Source organism: Orcinus orca, chromosome X (genome assembly GCF_937001465.1).
Source record: "Orcinus orca chromosome X, mOrcOrc1.1, whole genome shotgun sequence".
Lineage (NCBI taxonomy): Eukaryota > Metazoa > Chordata > Mammalia > Artiodactyla > Delphinidae > Orcinus > Orcinus orca.
Window position 1 is genome coordinate 88,047,303 of NC_064580.1, and position 18,570 is coordinate 88,065,872.

Below are 18,570 nucleotides of genomic sequence, written 5' to 3' on the forward strand. Positions count from 1 at the left end.
GTGGAATGGGACATGGAGGAAATGATCAAACTTGGAGCACAAAGGTTCCTTCTCCCACTTCCCTCCAGAGAAATACAGGAGCTCTGAAAGGCAGGAAGCAAGTTATGGGCAGAAGGCAAAACACAATGAGTTAATGTGGGAAATCTCCAATCAGGCAGGGTCTGTGGTTCCAGAGGCAAAGATTGCACATCAGGCAAAATGAATGCCCTTCCTTGTCTTTATCACTAACACTTCATGTGGCAAGCCAGGGCACACCAGAGGGTCAAAGGCCCAAGTGATAACACGAGGAGGCCCACTGCCTCTCAAGCAGAGTTCCCACCTGGGCCTGACTCTTGCATATAAATGCTCCTCTAGCTTAAAAAAAATGAGAAGCTTTTGTTTTGTTTCATTTTATTGAGTAGTCAAGACAAATCAATCTTGCTTTCTTTCGGTCAAGTTTTACGGCTATGAGTAAAGTCAGGATTATGAGTCAGGAAATCCCAACTCCTAAAACAGAGGAAGGAGACAGCAGTGGGATCAGTCTGACAGCCAGACCCAAAGGGGCTAGCCCAACCTGACCCTGTACTACTTGTTTCTGTGTTTCTCTCTGCTCCTTCATGCCCCGAACGCTCCTCCATTCCCCCCTCCTTCCCTTCCCCTGCCCCCTCCCCCCATACAAGCTATTCCGTCAGTCAGCTGACTAGGTAACATCCAAAGCATTTTGATTGTCCTACCCCGTAAATGAAACTTATTTCTTTGAGATATTTTAGAAGAGAGGAGTCACCCCTTTCTTTGAATCTTGGCCCATGCCTCATAGGAGACAGCATGGTCCTGTAGAGTCAGACCTTGATTCACCTCCCAACTTTATGCATGATAGTGGGCTTGACTTTCCTCACCTGTAAAAAGGCAAGGTTTCCTATTTCATAAGGTGCTTGGAGAAATGAAGGAAATAATATATGCCTAGCAGAAAGCTTTGTACACAAAAGGCATTCAATATATTTTAATACCCTTTTATACAAGAGGTCAAAAATCACTTGGGCTCTACCTAGAAACCCAGAGCCTTATTTCTGAGATGGGTTACTTGGTATCTGGGTTATTTATCTCTCAAAACTGAATAGTGGTAGTAGGAGTGAAGGAAAAGGCCCTACCTCCTAGAGAAGGTGAAGGATCCAGAAAGAAACAGCAGGGGATGTCTTCCCTTCCCTGTGCACTTTTCTCTCCTTCCTGCAGTTGCAGAGGTGGGATGGGGGTGGCTACAAAGGTAAAGGAGGAGTTTCCCTTGGTACTTTAGAGAGAGAAAGAAAAGTGTTAGCACTTTTAAGACGGGTTCTCATTCTCTCCCTCAATACCAAACACAGAGGTCAATGGATCAGAGCTCGGCAGAGCTATCAGGCACCAATGTGGGGACAGGGAAATTTTCTTCAAGTGAGCACAGTATGGTTAGGGAAGGGCATTTGTCACTTTGGTTCTTATCCTTCAAGCCACATGAAAAGCAACAACAGTAAGTCAGGACATCAGAGACGAAAGCATCTATAAGACTAACAAATGCAAACGCTTGACAAGGAAGAAAGCTTTATTGAAGCACACACACATTTCAGGGGGTGGAGAACAAAGGAGCAAGTGACAGTCCAGGATCCCAAGTTATGCCTTCCATTACAATATCAATCCACACCGAATAAACCTTTTTAAAACACTCTTCACTTCACACATACAACAGAAAGCAGTGGCCACCTTCAATCCAGTAGCCTTATAGGAGAGTCTGCTAGCAGTCAACTCTACTGAAAGGGATTTCTTCTCCGGTACAGACTCCTTTTACAAATGACTTTGTGAAGATAAAACTGTGAGAATAAGAAGGTCAGTTTGGGAGAGTGAGTTTCAGAAAATGAACCTTAGATCGCTAGACCCTTCTTAGAAAGGTCTCAACCCACCACACCCAGGTTACATCTAGGTCAACTTCAGGAAACAAGAGAAAAAATAGGAACTGAAACCACTTCAAGAAGGAAGTCAGAAAACCTGGGAGATTCTCTGAACACACTCTCTTGGACACTAACAGTGCCCAGCCTGGAGAAACACTGGACTGGTTTAGACCATATGTGGCCATTCTGGCTGACATAACAGTATGTAGACCCTATTCTGGGTGGTAACATGTGGCGAACACAAACGCTAAGAAAAGTGTGGTACGTGAGAGTGAAGATGTCTTGTCTTTCATTAGAGAAATTAGGAGCTCTTTAACAACTGCTGTATCAGTTTAAAATGCAAAGAATTCAGCATGGGCTAGGAGACACTCAGTCACTGGTCCTCAGGGACCACTGAGAAGCCCTTACTGGGCATTATCTAATTAAAGTGCTCTTCTAAAGCAGCTCTGTTATAAGGGTTCCCCAAAGGTCTAGGGAAGGTTTTCAGAACTGGAAGCAACTTAGACATTTTCTTAGCATTTCCAAGAAAAGCATTCGACCCAAGCAAGGTGGAAACTGCTACAAACAAGAAGAGTTAAAAGCCAAGTTCCAGAAATGTGTCAAGGTAGAAATGGAGTTAAAAGCATAAATTGGAGAAGGAAGGATGGACCTACTCACCTCTCTCCCATCTTCTGTCTTCCACCCCATCTTCTGTAACCCACCCCTGCTTCCCGGAGCCTTGGCCTCAGACCAGGCACACCTTGAAACACAGACCAGTATGAGTGCCAAAGGCAGCCAGGGCTTCCTGGGGAAGGAAGAACCAGGATAGCAAGACAGGTGATAAAACGTTGTTTTAAAAGATAAGTTAATTAAATCTCATAAAGATATAAGAAACATGGACTCTGAAAATATATAGTAGTTTATGCACAAATAAAAACATTTTGAAGAGACGCTTATTTTCGAGGCTGCTTTAAAAAGGGATAGTCTACATCACTCTAGCATAATGAGATTTGTAGAAATACACGTTTACACACACACACACACACACACACACATACACACATACACACACACTAAATTATACATCTTCACCCTTGGTTTCTTTGCTTCCTCTGACTTGCCCTAGACAAGGTTGGACCTGCAGAGGATAGGGGCTCACAAGCCCAGCTTCTGCTTGGCCATCGAGGAACGGAGCTGCAGAGTCCCTTCCGCCCAAGACCCTGGGTACTGTCGCATCTTCTGCCATAGGCTTACTTCTTCCCCAGTCGAGTCCATCCAGTCCACCACTTCCCCATTACTGATCCCTAAGGAGAAACACCAGAGGAGGCTGAACAGGGACCCCATTCCTCAGCCTACTGAGAAATATGGGTTATGCATTAAGGGTAGCACCCCATAAAAGACAGTGCGCTATGAAGATGGGCTGATGGGGACAGCGGTCTGAGAATGGCTCCCTGCTGATTTTGCACAGCTATTTCTGTGCTCTTGAGACTCCGTCAAGAGACTTAAAGTTGATGAAATGAGACTCAAAACAGCACACGGTAGCTCGAGACTTCTTATTCTAAGGCTGTTACAGCTATAGCCCTTCTGTTATTGCCAACTTGACAAGGGAAGGGAGGGGACGGGAGGGGAGGGGAGGGAGGGAGGAAGAGAGGGGGGAGAGGGAGGAAGAGAGGGGGGAGAGGGAGGAAGGAAAGAGGGAAGAAAGGAGGGAGGGAGGGAGGGAGGGAGGGAGGGAGGGAGGGAGGAAGGAAGGAAGGAAGGAAGGAAGGAAGGAAGGAAGGAAGCTGAACACCTTTATTTTCTGGCTGTAGACTCCAGGCTTGAAGTTCAGATCATATGGGGCCTCATTTCTATTCTCTTGTATATTCATTCATTCAACAAAGATTTATCAAGTGCCTACTGTGTACCAAGTACTCTTCTAGGCTCTGGAGATACAGTAGTAAATAAAGCAGAAAAAGTCCTGCCCGCAGGCAGCTTACATTTGAATATAGAAGACAGAAAATACACAAGTAAATCAACAAGAGTATTCCAGATAGTGAGGTGTCATGAAGCAAATAAACAGGGTGACTTGTAGTACCTAGATCAAGGCCTCGCTTAGATTAAGTGATCTGAGGGCCCCTCTGAGAAGGAGACATATAGTCAGGAGCTGAAGGACTGGAAGGAACCAGCCTTCCCAGACAGAGGGAGCACTAATTGCAGAGGTTATGAAGTGGGGAGAAGCTTGGTATACTTGGAGAAAAGAAAGCAAGTCATTGTGTTTGGAGCATAGTGAGCAAGTAGTACTATATGATGGATCATAAAGGAACAGAGGGTCTAGACACAGGGGCCTATTGGCATGGTGAGAACTTTGGATTGCTTTCTAAGTGCAGTAGGAGCCCCTGAAGTGTTTGAAGTAGGGGACTGACATGAACTGGCTTACATGTGTAAGAACATCATTCTAGATGCTTTGTGTTAAATGCTTTGTATGAATTATTAATATACAAGTAATATTTACAGCCACAGGAATGCAGAGACTGTAGAGAAAGAAAGGAGAATTCAAGACTAAGCCTTGAGAGCACCAATATTTAGAGTTTGGGTAGAGAATGAGGATGTCCCAAAGAAAAGTGTGGTGTCAAGAGAAGCAAAGTATTTCAAGAAAAAGGGAGTGATCAGCTAATGCTAAATAGCATGAAAATTCTAGGATGATGAAAACAAAATTTTGGCATAAGCAGTTACTCAGTGGAATGGTGGGACAGAAGTCAGATCACAGTGGATTGAAGACTAAAGGAGAGCTGAGGCCATGGAAACCACTCTTTAAGAAATCAGAGGGGAGACGTTGGGTCAAGGGAAGGTTTGTTTCTGTTTATTAAGACTGGAAATACCAGAGTATATGTACTTTCTCCTCCAATAGGGAGGTAGAGAGAATAAAACTGATCAGATAGGATAGATAGGAGATTCCAGAAGTAAGGTCACTGAGAAGGAGAGGGTGTGATCTAGAACACTTGGAAAGAGCTTGGCCCTTGCTAGGAAGGACCCTTCTTTCATGTAACAGGATGGAAGGTGGAAATCAGAGGTACAGATATATGTAGGTTTTTATATGTTTTTGGTGGGAAGATGATGGCATTCCTGGAAATCAGGGTCCCATTTACCTGTACACATGAAAGTGCAGGAGCTCAGCCTCCCCTCAGCCCTGCACATAATAGGTCCTCAGTAAACACTGGCTGAATGTTAACTGAAAGAAGACAACTCCTGACATAGTGGAGCTGTGTAGGGAGGGTGATGGGTCTATTCAGAATGAAATATCTAAGAGGCCTTGAAGACAGTGAGGGTGGGGGAGAGGTTCTCACCAGTGCCAACACCCAGCCTGACCCCGCCCAGGAAGTCATTGCTGGCCAGGGGCTCCCGGTCCCACACAGTCAGTTCCAGGCACATGTGTTGGAGATCTTCCAGCCTCACACCATTGTAGACAAATGTATGGTTGTAGTGGGGATTCAGGGTCTTCTTCATCACAGGAGTTTTACGCTTACTGGCCTTGTTCCTCATGGGAAGGAGGTATCTGGCAGAGGGTGCGGAGGAATCAACAACCTACTCAAACCTGGCAATATCTATCTAAATTTCCCTTTCCCCTCCCACAGGTCTAGCCCAGGAAGTTGAGTCAACACTCAGATCCGAGGACACACTCTCCCTCCTCTGAATCTGCTGAAGCATAGTTCCTACCACCTCCACTAGATCATTCACCCGATTCAATTCCTTTTACCTGGAGAGAAAATTAATACAATATTATTAGGGAGCTATTGTCTATATGCCATCAAAAATAGGTTTTGAATATTTGGTTCCACTTCTATTGGGAAAAGTCCTGTTTAATAAAAACAACAGTAATAAGCATAGGCACAGCCAGACATGATTTGCTAGAGAACTTAAGTCAGTAGGTTGAGCTGTAACTTGGGGAAAGCTGCCATTGCTTAAATATTGTGGGGAACAAAGTCCTGAGTCCCCAGGTCTTGACAGTCAGGGAACACAGATTTTTATTCAGGATTAATTAAGAGCATAAATCTATAACAAAGGAAAAGTCAGACCTAACTGTCTACCACCCTCCTTTTTGGAAATCAACACTACAGCCCAGCCCAAACTGAGCTCAGACCAGTGGAAACGTGGTAGCGGAGGTTGTGCCATTACCTAATTTCAGGAACAAGTTGGTTGCTGGAGGTGGCAGGACACACAGGGATAATATCTACAGAGAAAGGTTAAATTGGGTTCCTCTCTTAACTCTCATGTCCTGAAACTGGTTAGTTTGGTGCTGGTCCAGGGACTCACCCCTTCACAAAGCTGTCTGAAGTCCCTCCTGATTTGGCAGCTGTCAGATTCTTGGCTTCTTTGATCCACACCTGGAGCTCTCCCCCTTCCCCACCTGTACCTGGAAGGGATGTCAGACATAGCAAGTGAGTTCTGACACCTCCACATTTCTCTCAAGCTTTATCTACATAGCACTTCCTCTCCTTGTTCCTGAAGACAGCAACTTCCATGATAAGTGGACCACACCTGTCTTGTATTCTCAGTGCCTAGCACAGCGCCTAACAGCGAGAAATAGGTGCTCAAGTCATAACAATAGCAACAAAGGCTTATTGAAAACTGGCTATGTGCCTGATTCAACATTAAGCATTTATTCCTCAAAACAACCATATGAGATATATACCATCATTCTCCTCATTTTACAGATGAGAAAATTGAGGCATAGAGAAATAAAGTTTCCTGATGTTTGCTGAATGATTGAAAAAAGGGAACTCCACCACTTGTGTTCTGGATCCCATCCCCATGTCAACAAGACTCATCAGGCATCATCAATTTCAACCCCCACCTCCCATTTTTAATATCTCATTCTCTACTGGTCCCATCCTCTCAGTCTAAATATATGCTAATCTCACCTCTGGCTTTAAAAAATCCTTTTAAAAGTAAATTTCCCTTCAACCTTATCTCCTATTCAAGCTGTCCTCCCTAGCTCTCCTTTCTTTCACCATCAATTATCCTGGAAAAAAAGAGTCCACACTCACTGCCTCTACTTCTTTGCCTCATTCACTCAACCTAGTTTCTAGTGAAATCTGGCATCTGCTTCCACTGATCCACTGAAAATGTAATCTAATGCCGATAAGCTGTGTCTTCTCATTGGGCCCGACATGCCAGTGGTATTTCAATACTGTTGACAACACCCGCTCCCTTCTTCAAGCTCTCTCCCGGCATTGCTCTCCCCTGATAAGCCTCCACCTCACTGGCTTCTCTTCCCATCTTCATTCTCTAAAGTGTTCCCTCTGGTTCTATCCTTGCCTCTCTTCTCTAGCTATCCTGCACACCCTCCTTGGGAATCTCACTGACTTCCCCAAATCCTATAGATTAGACTTTGCTGCAGGTAACTTTTTAAGAACTTGGCTTCCCATTGCCAAAGTGTCAAGTTCAACTCCTTACCATTACATTCATGGCCCTTTTCAGCTAGGCTGCAGCCTCATCAACAATTCCAGCCCTACTTCCACATCTATATACCATAATTCTAGCCCCACTCAACTAAGAAGTTCACTGCCTCACACTTACATACAACCCCCCATTTACCATGCCTTTTTCAAACCTTTGCTCATGCTATCTCCTCTTCTGGAAATGCTCTTCTCACCCCATCCTCTTCTTTTTCTTCCTGGTAAAGTCTTAAGTCCAGTATCATCATTACTTCCTCTTTAAAATTCTCCCAAATATAACCAGACAGAATTCATCACTGCCTTATCTGTGTTCTTTTAGCAGATGACTATATTACTTTCTAAAATAAACTGTGCAAGGGAGGGCAAATATAGTATCTTATTCACCTACATATCCACAGTCACTATGCCTGGTGTGTTGATTTACTCTTCCTCAGCCTTCAACTTCCTGTCCCTTATACTTATACACCACCCTTTCCAACCACCCTCTCTCAGTCCTGAAGCTTCTGTTCTGTTCTGACCTCTTAGTAGCCTGTCAGAGCTGGACCAAGACCAAGTTAGTTTAATGGCATCAAAAACAAAACAAAACAACAACATAAAAACAAAAAAGGGAATCCAACTCTTAAGGCATTCCCTTCTGGTTGAAAAACAGAAATGGCTTACTTAGTAAAGGAATCTTCCCTAGAAAATGATCCAGTGTGCATCGTAATCTGGTCTCTCCAATAGTGCTAGCCACTAGCCGGCACCACCTCGCACAGATCTTGTGCAGAAAACTAAGAGCTAAATCCAGGGCCCCAAAGAAAACTCACTCTTCTTCCGGTCACCTCCAACAGGGAGTTTGGAGGCTGGGATGTATTTCAGTGATACCACCAACTCGCCTTTGTGTGACGGCAAGCCAGTCGAGGACTCAGCACTGATCTGAAACACAGGGAAACCCAATAGGTCAAGCTGGGCGGTTCAGGAGTTGTTGAGACCTCTCGCTGAGGAGATTCTAAAATTACCCCCAAGAACAGTTTCACAGCGTAAAAGGATCCTTCTCCTTATGAATACCATCCACGATCCCTAGGCCATGGCAGCCACAGGATTCTAAGGCAGTTTCTTCCGAAGGAGCTGAGGAAGAACTAACAAAGAGTCTTCCGCAATGCCTACTATTTTGCTACTTTGGGGATACCATTACTAGATTCCAAATACCCTCAAAGGTCTGCCAGCAAAGTTGCCATACAAACTGACAGGGGACTGACACCATGACAAAGAATCTTGCTACCAACATTGTTAGTGATAGCCCCAAAGTGGAAACAACCTAAATGTCAATCAATACAGGAAAGGTTAAATGAGTGATTTTAATGCCATTGTATGGCATATGGTGTGCAATCATCAAAAAGGATGCAGTGAATCTCTACACACTGACATATAGAAAGATATCCAAGATGTACTGTTAAGTCAACAGGGCAAGATGCAGAAAAAGCATCCCACTTATATTGAAATATATTCATATTTGTATATGTAAATATATATGTATGTAAATAATGATTATTATCATTATCACTCATATAGTACTTACTATGTGCCAGGTACTGTTATAGTATTTTAATTATATCATTTTGTTTAATCCTCAAGATAGTCCCTATGACATGAGTACAATTATCCCCATTTTACAGATTATGAAACAGAGGAACAGAGAAGTTAAGTAACTTGCCCAAGGTCACCCAGTAATTGGCAGAGCCAGGATTCAAATTCAGACAGACTGGTCCCAGAATCCATGGTTTTAAGCACTATACTACACTGCATAGAAAAACCCAGAAGCATACAGACATAACACCTGTATCTTCTAAGGAGGGGAGTAGAATGGGGAAAGGAAAGAGGGCTTTCACTTTTTACTCTGTCTATATCGATAGTGTCTTTTTAATGAGAATGGCATGTATCACTTGTATGATTTTCAAAGATAAAAAGTCTTTTTTAAAAGAGAGCTTGCAAAGATTTGAGGGCTAGGTGAAACTCTGTTACAAGGATTTGAATATGCCACAATTTTTAATTTTACATTTGTTTAGGTTACTTTTGATTAATGACTGCATCTACCACTAGAATCTAAATGCCAGGAGGACAGGAATCAAGCCTTTTTGTTGTTGTTCATCCTAGTATGCCCAACACTTAGCAATGTACCTGGCACATAGTAGATGCTCCACAAATATTTCCTGAATGAATGCAAGAGTGAATGAGTGGATATGTGGGATGAGCAGCAAGTGGCCGTGGGCAGCAGGACTGCTTCACTCTACTGGCTCTCTCAGCATGGCTCTGTCCCTTATGCCTTGGTACCCAGAGCATGAGCTGGTGCAGATCAGAGGTGCTCTTTCACTGCCCGTGTTCACTGGGGCTCCTCTAACCTAAGGCCTCAACTCTGAGCATGGCAATGCAAGGAAGGTATAATCCCCACTGGTTTGGAAAAATGTACCACATACCCAGAATGCACAGAAGTGTAGTGTATGGGAGAGACACAGAAGAACAGGGAGGTGGATGCCAGGAAGAGAAAACTGAATGGGAGCAAACGGATCACTAGGGCAAAAAAAGAAAAATCAGAGACAATAAATGTAGAATGTTTTCAGTTAAAATAGATATGTAGTACTGGAGTGGTCTTTTTGTTGTTTATAAAATGTCTACACAATTTATTAGTCTCTAGATTGTGAACTTTAGTGGACTCTGAAAAGCTGGAGTTTAGCCTTAGCTGGAAATTGGCATAATTGGCGTATTTGTTTCAGTAGCATATTTTCATTCTGGCTCAAAATAATTGCAAAGAGCAAACAGCTCCATTTTAGTGCAGGTTTTTCTTTTTATGTAAGACATTTTTTTATTGGCAGTAGCTCATGATGGCTTACAGTGACATTTCCAATATAATTATATCAACTGTAGGCCCCAGAGAGAATATCTTATATGCCAAATGCTTCAGAAATTCTAAATTTCTAATAATATGCTATAGTTTGGTGATAACTGCTTTCCTAGGGACATTTTTAATATTGTTACTATTTTTTGGAGGGAAGTAGCTATCAAAATACTGGATGTACATTTCCTTTGACTCAGCAATTTCACCACCAGAAACTTCTCCTACAGTTACACTCACAAAAGAGGATCAAGATATACTATAGCATAGTTTTAATAGCAAAAAAAGAGGCAAACAATTTAAATACCCATTGGTGGGGGGATTGTAAATAAATTATAATATAGGTACATGAAGAATACTATCCAGCAGTTAAAATGAGATAAATCTGTAAGTGATGGCATAGAAAAATGTCCATGGTAAATGACACATTGTTAAATGAAAAGTCAAGATATATATACACAATGATAAGAGCCCATTTGTGTAAAAAGGAAAAATGTAAATCCATATGTATATATATCTGTGCTGCTTAATACAAAATTTCTATAAAGATATCCAAGTGGTTGATAACAGTAGTATTTCTATGGAATGGAAATAACCTATTTTTCTTTTTATACACTTCCATGTTGTTTTAATTTTGAATCGTGCACATAAATCTTTTTATTCTTAATGTTCTTGATTAGCAATATACGTAGACCTGATAAAAAGTTCAAATGTTATAAAAGGGCATATAGAGAAAACTAAACCTTCCCACCTCAGTCTCTCTTCCTAGAGGCAGTCACTCCTACTAGTTTCATGTCCATCTTTCCAAAGGCATTCTATGTAACATGTACTATTTTTAGCATTGAAAATGCTAGTGTAAAAAAAGTTTTACAGAAGAACCTTGCTATTGAACAGTTCTGATAATCAAGAAGTCCTAACTCTGTTTTAGCATTTCATCTTAACCAGAGTGACAGTAACCTATTGAATGTGCCAGGCACTGATTGGTATTCTGTATATGATCCTGCAGAAGAACAATATTATTATCATTTCCACTTTATAGGTGAAGGAACTAAGGCCCACAGAAGTTAGGCGACTTACCTAAGTTATCTTTTTCTTTTATTTCTTAAATATTTATTTATTTATTTAGGCTGCGCTGGGTCTTAGTTGTGGCACTTGGGATCTTCACTGAGGCATGTGGGATCTTTTAGTTGCGGCATGTGGCAGGCTCATAGTTGCGGCATGCGGACTCTTAGTTGCAGCAGGTAACCTCTTAGTTGCGGCATGCATGTGGGATCTAGTTCCCCGACCAGGATCGAACCCAGGCCCCATGAATTGGGAGCATGGAGTCTTACCCACTGGACCACCAGGGAAGTCCTGTAAGTTACCTTTAATTTAGGTGATTTACCTAGCTGGTAAATCACAGGGCCTGGATTCAAATCCAGGTCTGCACTCAGATCCCAGGTACTATTATGCACACTGCCACACTCTCACCCGAGATGCCATCTCCAAAGTAAAACTGTCCCTGGCTTGTGTGACCAAGAGCACAGCAATTGCAACTCCGTGAATTGCTTTACTCCCCACTTCTTTAGTGAAAAGGGTAGTTTGGAAAACCAGTGCAGATTAGGATACACCCAAAAAGTTAGCTTGGAGAAGAGGCACAAGTTAGGATGTTAGGATACGCCCAGACTCTGGAAGATCAGGAGGCAAAGCTTGGCACACATAAGAAAGACTTCAAAGGAAAACCATGGCATCTGAAATTACTGTTAAACTCAGTAACCCCAGCAGGGTGTGCTAGAACTCCACAGACTGCATTCAAAACTGTCCCAGCAGAAGTCACTGCAGGCAATTCTACCTCAGATCCAAACTCTGTAAGGAGTTGTTAAAGCAGACTACCTTTCCATGTAAAGGTAGGCAATGATCCAGTTTCTTATCAAGCTTCCAGGAATCCATCTGGACCTCTGCCTCTCCAAGGAAAGTGTTTCTGCCAAAACGACCATGATGCCAAACCGAGAACTGCAAAGTCCTCTGGGACAGGAGAGATTCTGGGATCTCATACTGTGAAAGGAAAGAAGAAGCCCAAGATGATTAGTTCACGGTAATTCCTCAGAAAAAGATTACTCCAAAATCTGAGCAACCATGCTCAAAGTCCATAGTCTTGAATATCAAATCACTTTAGTCCCTAAGCACTTTGAGTTTCCTCCCTCAAAGCCTCCACTTACCCCGTTTCACAAAAACCTACCATATTCCATTGGAGGACCTGGAATATTAATTTTTCCTTCAGTGGGGGAGAGAACACTGGAATATTCAAAAAGAACTGCCAGGGAGACTCCTGATCGCAAATGACTCTTTAAAATGAGATTTGTGGCCATGTGGACCTCCAACTTCACAATAATCCAAGAAAGTCAGATCAGCTTTGCTCTCTTCTCTGGGAGGTCAGGACATGAACAGATGCCCATAGTATATCCTCAAACACAGACATGGCCACTGAAAACCATGTCGACCACCCACATAGCAGAGGAATAGCTACAGCTTAGCACACAAGACAGATCAAATTCTCATACCCTCTCGGGCTCTAGATACTTACTTTGAGGATCTCATCATATAGCGGATTAATGGTGTCCCGCTTGATGCTGGTTTTTCTTTTTCCTTGGCGGGATTTGTCAGGCAGAAGATAAGTCTTCACATATCTAAAAACCAAGGAGAATACTGAGTAATTTGCTGTCTTTTTGGAAGCGCATTCCTTATTTTCTTCCTCTCCATATACATATGCCATGATGAAATGAAAATGTTACATCGAGTCCTCTTAGACCTGCCATTCTTGCATTTTCCCAATCCTGGTCCTTTTCCCACATCTCCCCTAACCACTCTCAATCACACCTCCCTGTCTGCCTAGGAAGTGAGAGCCTCGATTCAAGGGTGCCCAGAGAGATGCTGGGGTCTGATCATCTCCAAGCACCGCGCAGGGTCCAGAAGCACTCACGGGTTCGAGCGCTTCTTGGCTTCGTCAGCATAGGCCAGATGGTGGCACTCCTTCACGTGAATGACCAGAGCCTGTGTTTGCTGCTCATACTTCAGGGAAAAGGAAATCTTGCCAGTCACAAAGATGTTCCCGAAATCGCCAGCTTCGCTATAAATGCTCATCATGCTGCCAATCGTACTCTGAAGATAAAGCACCCACATGGCAGATGGTAACTAGACTTACCATGGTGATGGTTTTGAAATTTACATAAATATCGAATCATTATGTTGTGTAACAGGAACTAACATAGTGTTGTAGGTCAATTATACTTCAAACACAAACAAACAAACAAAACTCAGAAAAAGAGATCAGATTTGTGGTTATAAGAGGCAAGGGGTCAGGGGAGAAGGAATTGTATGAAAGTGGTCAAAAGGTATGAACTTCCAGTTATAGGATAAATAAGTACTAGGGATATAATGCGTAACATGATAAATATAATTATCACTGCTGTGTGTTATATATGGAAGTTGTTAAGAGAGTAAATACTAAGAGTCCTCATCACAAGGAAAAAAATTTTTTCTATTTCTTTAATTTTGTATCTATATAAGATGATGGATGTTCACTAAACTTATTGCAGTAACCTTTTCATGATATATGTAAGTCAAATCATTATGCTGTATACCTTAAACTTACACAGTGCTTTATGTCAGTTATATCTCAATAAAACTGGAAGAAAAGAACAAACAGGGACTTCCCTGGTGGTCCAGTGGTTAAGACTCTGTGCTTTCAATGCAGAGGGCACAGGTTCAATCCCTGGTGGGAGAACTAAGATCCTATATGCCGTGTGGCGTGGCAAAAAACAAAACAAAACGAAACAAAAAACCAACCAAACAAAAAAAGATAAAGCACCCACAAACATCTGGCGAAGGCACACTCCCCCCGCCACATTGCTAACATTTTCCCTCATGAGAAAGCCATAGTCACTGAAGAAAACAAAAGCCCCCTGCAACCAACCAGCCAGTACTGCCAGTCGTCTTGCACCCAGAGTATAAGAGACAGCTAAGGGCACACGCACAACTGCTCAGGTTCATCAATCAGCTCATGGCTCACCTAGGCTCCGAGCTGCTCTTCTCCCCTCTTTTTACACATTTTATTGTTAATTTTCAACTGCCCCAGAAGGTGGGCAAGGAGTAGAGGTAAGACGCAGCTCAGTCCAATTTTGATGTATGTTATATATGCTACAATGCTGGCTAGAAGGGGTCAGTTACTAATTAAAACAAGGGGCCTTAATTATCTGTGCGTTTCTTTTATCCACCTTATGTCTGTCAAGACCTACAGAGAAAAGTGATTGCATCAGAATTAGGGGGAAAATCCCAACAGAGGTGAAAAGATACCTTCCTCTCAGGTAATAATTGACTCTGCAAGCCCACTGTTCTCTTCTTATGTGTGAGTGGGACCATCTAATCACTCTGCTTTCTGATTCTGTTTCCCCTAAATATCAATCTTCACACTTATGACAGAACTAGGCCCTGATTCTTAAATGTCCCTTTAACTTCATGATTCTGATTGATGCTGTTGTTCCTTAATCATATCCTGATGCCAATTAACCCTGCCAAGGCCCTTCTCATGGCACTCACTGCCCTTGAATGTGAGACTTGGTACATGCTCTGATGAAGAAACCTGATCTTGCTCACTTCATGGCCTGGGTACCTTTTTTTTTTTTTTTTTTTGCGGTATGTGGGCCTCTCACTGTTGTGGCCTCTCCCGTTGCGGAGCACAGGCCCCGGACGCGCAGGCCCAGCGGCCATGGCTCACGGGCCCAGCCACTCCGCGGCATGTGGGATCCTCCTGGACCAGGGCACGAACCCGTGTCCCCTGCATTGGCAGGTGGATTCTCAACCACTGCGCCACCAGGGAAGCCCCTGGGTACCTTTTTAAGGGAGAAGTTATGGGTTACTGTTCACAAGGCTATGATGAACATCTCTAGCTCTAACTACCTGATGTAAGAATCTCCAGGGCAGAGGCTGAGAAAGCCACCTAACTGTGCACTAAGCAACTATGGTCTAAACTGAGGAAAGGAACAAACAAATGCATCTCACTTACCTAGAAAGAGTGACTAGGAGAATTTCCCCAGGTCCTGATCCTGCTCTAGGGAGGCACTTCCATCCTTCCTGGTATCCCAACATGTCCATACCACAGAACTAATAGAACTTACCATGGAAGAGCCACTTCGCATGCTGCTTCTGGCTAGCTTCTGACGATGCAACTTCACCAGGTGGTCAATGTCTTCTTCTTCTTCCTCTTCCTCTTCCTTGAAAAATAAATATAGATTCAGAGTTAATAAAAATAAGAAAAAGTTCAAAGATGAATATCCTTCCTTTAGTAGGGGCCATAATTGTTGATAAGCTCTGAGGTGTCATATGCACACATACATACTTATCTTTGTTTCCCCATTTCAGGCTTCCAAACTATATTCCAACTACCCTTCTCAAATCACAAAATAATAAGATAAGAATATCTCTTTCTCATTTGACTGCCCCAACCCAGCCATCTCTTTACATTATATTCAAGATAAGTATTTATTTGAGCCCCCAACCATATATCAAGCAATGTTTAGAAAATAAAAGAGACAGTGAAAGATAGTCTTTTTCTTCAAGCAATTCAGCAACTAGATTTACTTTAGAAATTGAGGGGGATACTGAAAAAAAAAAGAAATTGAGGGGGAAATCAAGATTCATGTTACCTTTTCCTAAAGAAACAGGTGAATTGAGAGTATCAGGCAGTAAAGTCAACTTTAGATATATAAAATTTCATATAGTGACCAAGTGAAATACAAGGGTACTTACCATATCCACACTGAGACCTGGGACAGATTTGCTTCTGTCTCCCAAGGAGCCACTTTCATGCCCCACATCTTCCGGGCGAAGATCAATCACAGATTTAGTGTACTCTGAGTGGAAGGCCGAAAACCAAATCAAAAGAAACCTACTCTTCTCTGTACGAATAACCCACCAAGTACTCAGAACTTCAATCTCAAAAGGCCATGAAGGGAAACCAGCTACCTGAAGGCCTGAGGATTTTTCTGGTGTTCTTCTTGAATATCATTTCACCCTCGTCCACAGATACCACATTTTGACCCCCAGGCTGAGCTTCCTAGGAAGAGGTAAGGGCAAGGAAATGGAAAAAGACAGTTGACTAGGTGGAAGAGTGGAGTAAGGAAGAAGGCCCAGATTTTCACTAAACTATGACAAACTTAAAGGAAAGATTACTCTTAGGACTTAATCCTAGGAAATTGTACAAAACCTATTTTCTCACATGTTTCAACCAAAACTTTAGAAAATGCTCCCAAGGGAATCTGAACTAAAATTTGTTCGAACTCTTGATTTAAATTCTTCCTGAGGAAGGTAAAAGAAAGAGAGAGAGACATACACAGACAAAGACAGACAAAAGAGAGACAGAGATCAACCAACCAATAAATAAAGCTTACCTTTTCTACTTGAGATTTGGGGGCAGACATCTTCTTCCATTCTGGAAAGAGGCCAGATTTATCCAGAGAGTCTCTCCTGGAGGCAGATACAGATAATAAAATCACCTTCTCCCCTTCCCCTTTTGTCTAGGGACCCAAGCTCTATGGAAAGAGAGCCACTGGCTTGAGGCCATTGCAATAACCAAATCCAGAAGGTAAACTTCACATCTGATTTACTTTGAAGGAATGCAGATGATTAGATAAGCAACTCTGTACAAACACAAACACTCAAACCCCCAAGCCTAAGGGATAGCAGCATCCGTTGCTGCTGGTCCAGGAAGACTCCTCCAAGGTGCAGCAGCCTGTGGAAGTTAGCATGTTCCAGAAGGCTGTACTCAGAGCCAACAGTAGAAGTGCTACTGGAAGACTTGTGGCAACGTCAGAGAAAATACTTCATTCGCCTTGCTGAGGACAGAAGTCAGGAACACTGAAGGCAGTGGATTCCCGCACCCTGGCGCTAGAGAACAAAATGGGAGCTCGGCTGAGCAAAGCAGCAGGGACTGGGGACATCTCACCTGGACGTGCTATCCGAGTCAGCCATGTAGCTATCCACACTCTCACTCTCAGCCTCCAGGGCACTCTTTCCACTTTTCAGCTTGGGGACTTCAAATGGAACACTAGAATAAAAACCAAGAGCCAACACATAAAGGAAGTGGGCTCTCTTGCCGGGAGGCAGGCTTCCTTCCAACCTTTCACAATGGTAGCCTAAGTGATCTTTCTAAGAGCTGAGTATGCTTTTTTTTTTTTTTTTTAACATCTTTATTGGAGTATAATTGCTTTACAATGGTATGTTAGTTTCAGCTTCACAACAAAATGAATCAGTTATATACACACATATATTCCCATATCTCTTCCGAGTATGCTTTTAAAACTGCTCAGTGGTTCCCCATTGCTCTTGGGATTGAGTTCAAACTCCTTAGCATGGCAAGAAAATCCTTATGAGTTGACCCCTGCTCACGTCTGCAGACTCATCTTTCACCCTCCACCTCTCCTTATACTTTACATTCCAGAATGATGAAGCTCTTTTGGTTCCCTGAATGTGCCAAAGCTCTTCTTCTTCCCTCTTTTCTCTGCCTGGGATGGCCACAATTGCCATTTTTCTTGTTTACTTGAAACTTCTGGCTAAATCTATTGCTTCTTCTGGTCTCTCCTTATATGTCAGTTCCTGGAGATCTCTGACCATGCCCCCACCCCAAGTCTGGATTAGTAACCTTCCTAATATGCTCCTAAAGCACCCTGATGCCTTGGTAGCAGTCATCATATGTGTAACTTTTTATGTCTTTTATATAAATTACTTAATTTGTTCAATAATTTAAACAAATGATTTGTTTAATGTCTTTCTCCTCCATTAGAGTAAGTTCCAGGAGATCAGTGACCACATATTCTGTTCACTGCTGCGTTCCCAATGCCTAGAAGAAAGACTAGCATAGAGTGGGCACTCAATTATTTTTTGACTGAATTTTTGACTAAATGCCCTCAGTGGGGCATAAAGTGTATACATAAATAAGCAGTATGCTTTGAAGATATTATTCAGAAGGCCAGAATTCCTTTTCAGCTTAATGAAGGATGACCCTGGGCACTCAAAACAGCAGTTCTCATCTCTAAAGGGAAGGACACATTTCCTGGACCCCTTACCTCAAGGAATTTGTGAGAACAAGAAAAGGAAAAAAAAATCATTCTTCCTGAAGTGTCTCAAGTAATTTCACTTGGCCTCCAGGATCCCACACTCTCCTGGTCCTCTGACCTCACTGGCTGCTCCTTCTCAATCTCCTTTGCTGGTCTCTCGTCACCTCCTAGACCTCTAATCTTTGGATTGTGTCCATGCTTATTCCTTGGGCTGCTTCTCTTCACTATCTAGAATTACCGCTAAATGATCTCATCTAGTCTCATGGCTTTAAATATGCTCTATAAACTAACAATTCCCA

General features: G+C 42.6%; 1 protein-coding gene across 14 annotated transcripts in view; it reads right to left on the reverse strand.

The window, feature by feature from the left end:
- The window catches only part of SYTL4 (synaptotagmin like 4), a 196,502-nt gene that overhangs the window by 33,710 nt on the left and 144,222 nt on the right, over window positions 1-18,570 (reverse strand). For 11 of the 14 annotated variants that reach the window (XM_049705103.1, XM_049705102.1, XM_049705098.1 and 8 more), the window contains 12 exons: window positions 17,161-17,262; window positions 16,607-16,682; window positions 16,182-16,272; window positions 15,966-16,069; window positions 15,335-15,430; window positions 13,141-13,319; window positions 12,745-12,847; window positions 12,054-12,215; window positions 8,119-8,227; window positions 6,168-6,267; window positions 5,201-5,409; window positions 1,535-3,178 (listed from right to left, as the gene is read on the reverse strand). In XM_049705103.1, the coding sequence (XP_049561060.1) occupies window positions 3,030-3,178; window positions 5,201-5,409; window positions 6,168-6,267; window positions 8,119-8,227; window positions 12,054-12,215; window positions 12,745-12,847; window positions 13,141-13,319; window positions 15,335-15,430; window positions 15,966-16,069; window positions 16,182-16,272; window positions 16,607-16,682; window positions 17,161-17,262 (1,480 nt within the window). In that variant the 3' untranslated portion in view covers window positions 1,535-3,029. Of the gene's footprint in view, window positions 1-1,534; window positions 3,179-5,200; window positions 6,085-6,167; window positions 6,268-8,118; window positions 8,228-12,053; window positions 12,216-12,744; window positions 12,848-13,140; window positions 13,320-15,334; window positions 15,431-15,965; window positions 16,070-16,181; window positions 16,273-16,606; window positions 16,683-17,160; window positions 17,263-18,570 lie in introns of those variants that run through there. The other 3 variants (XM_049705105.1, XM_049705104.1, XM_033412460.2) reach the window with 3 other exon arrangements.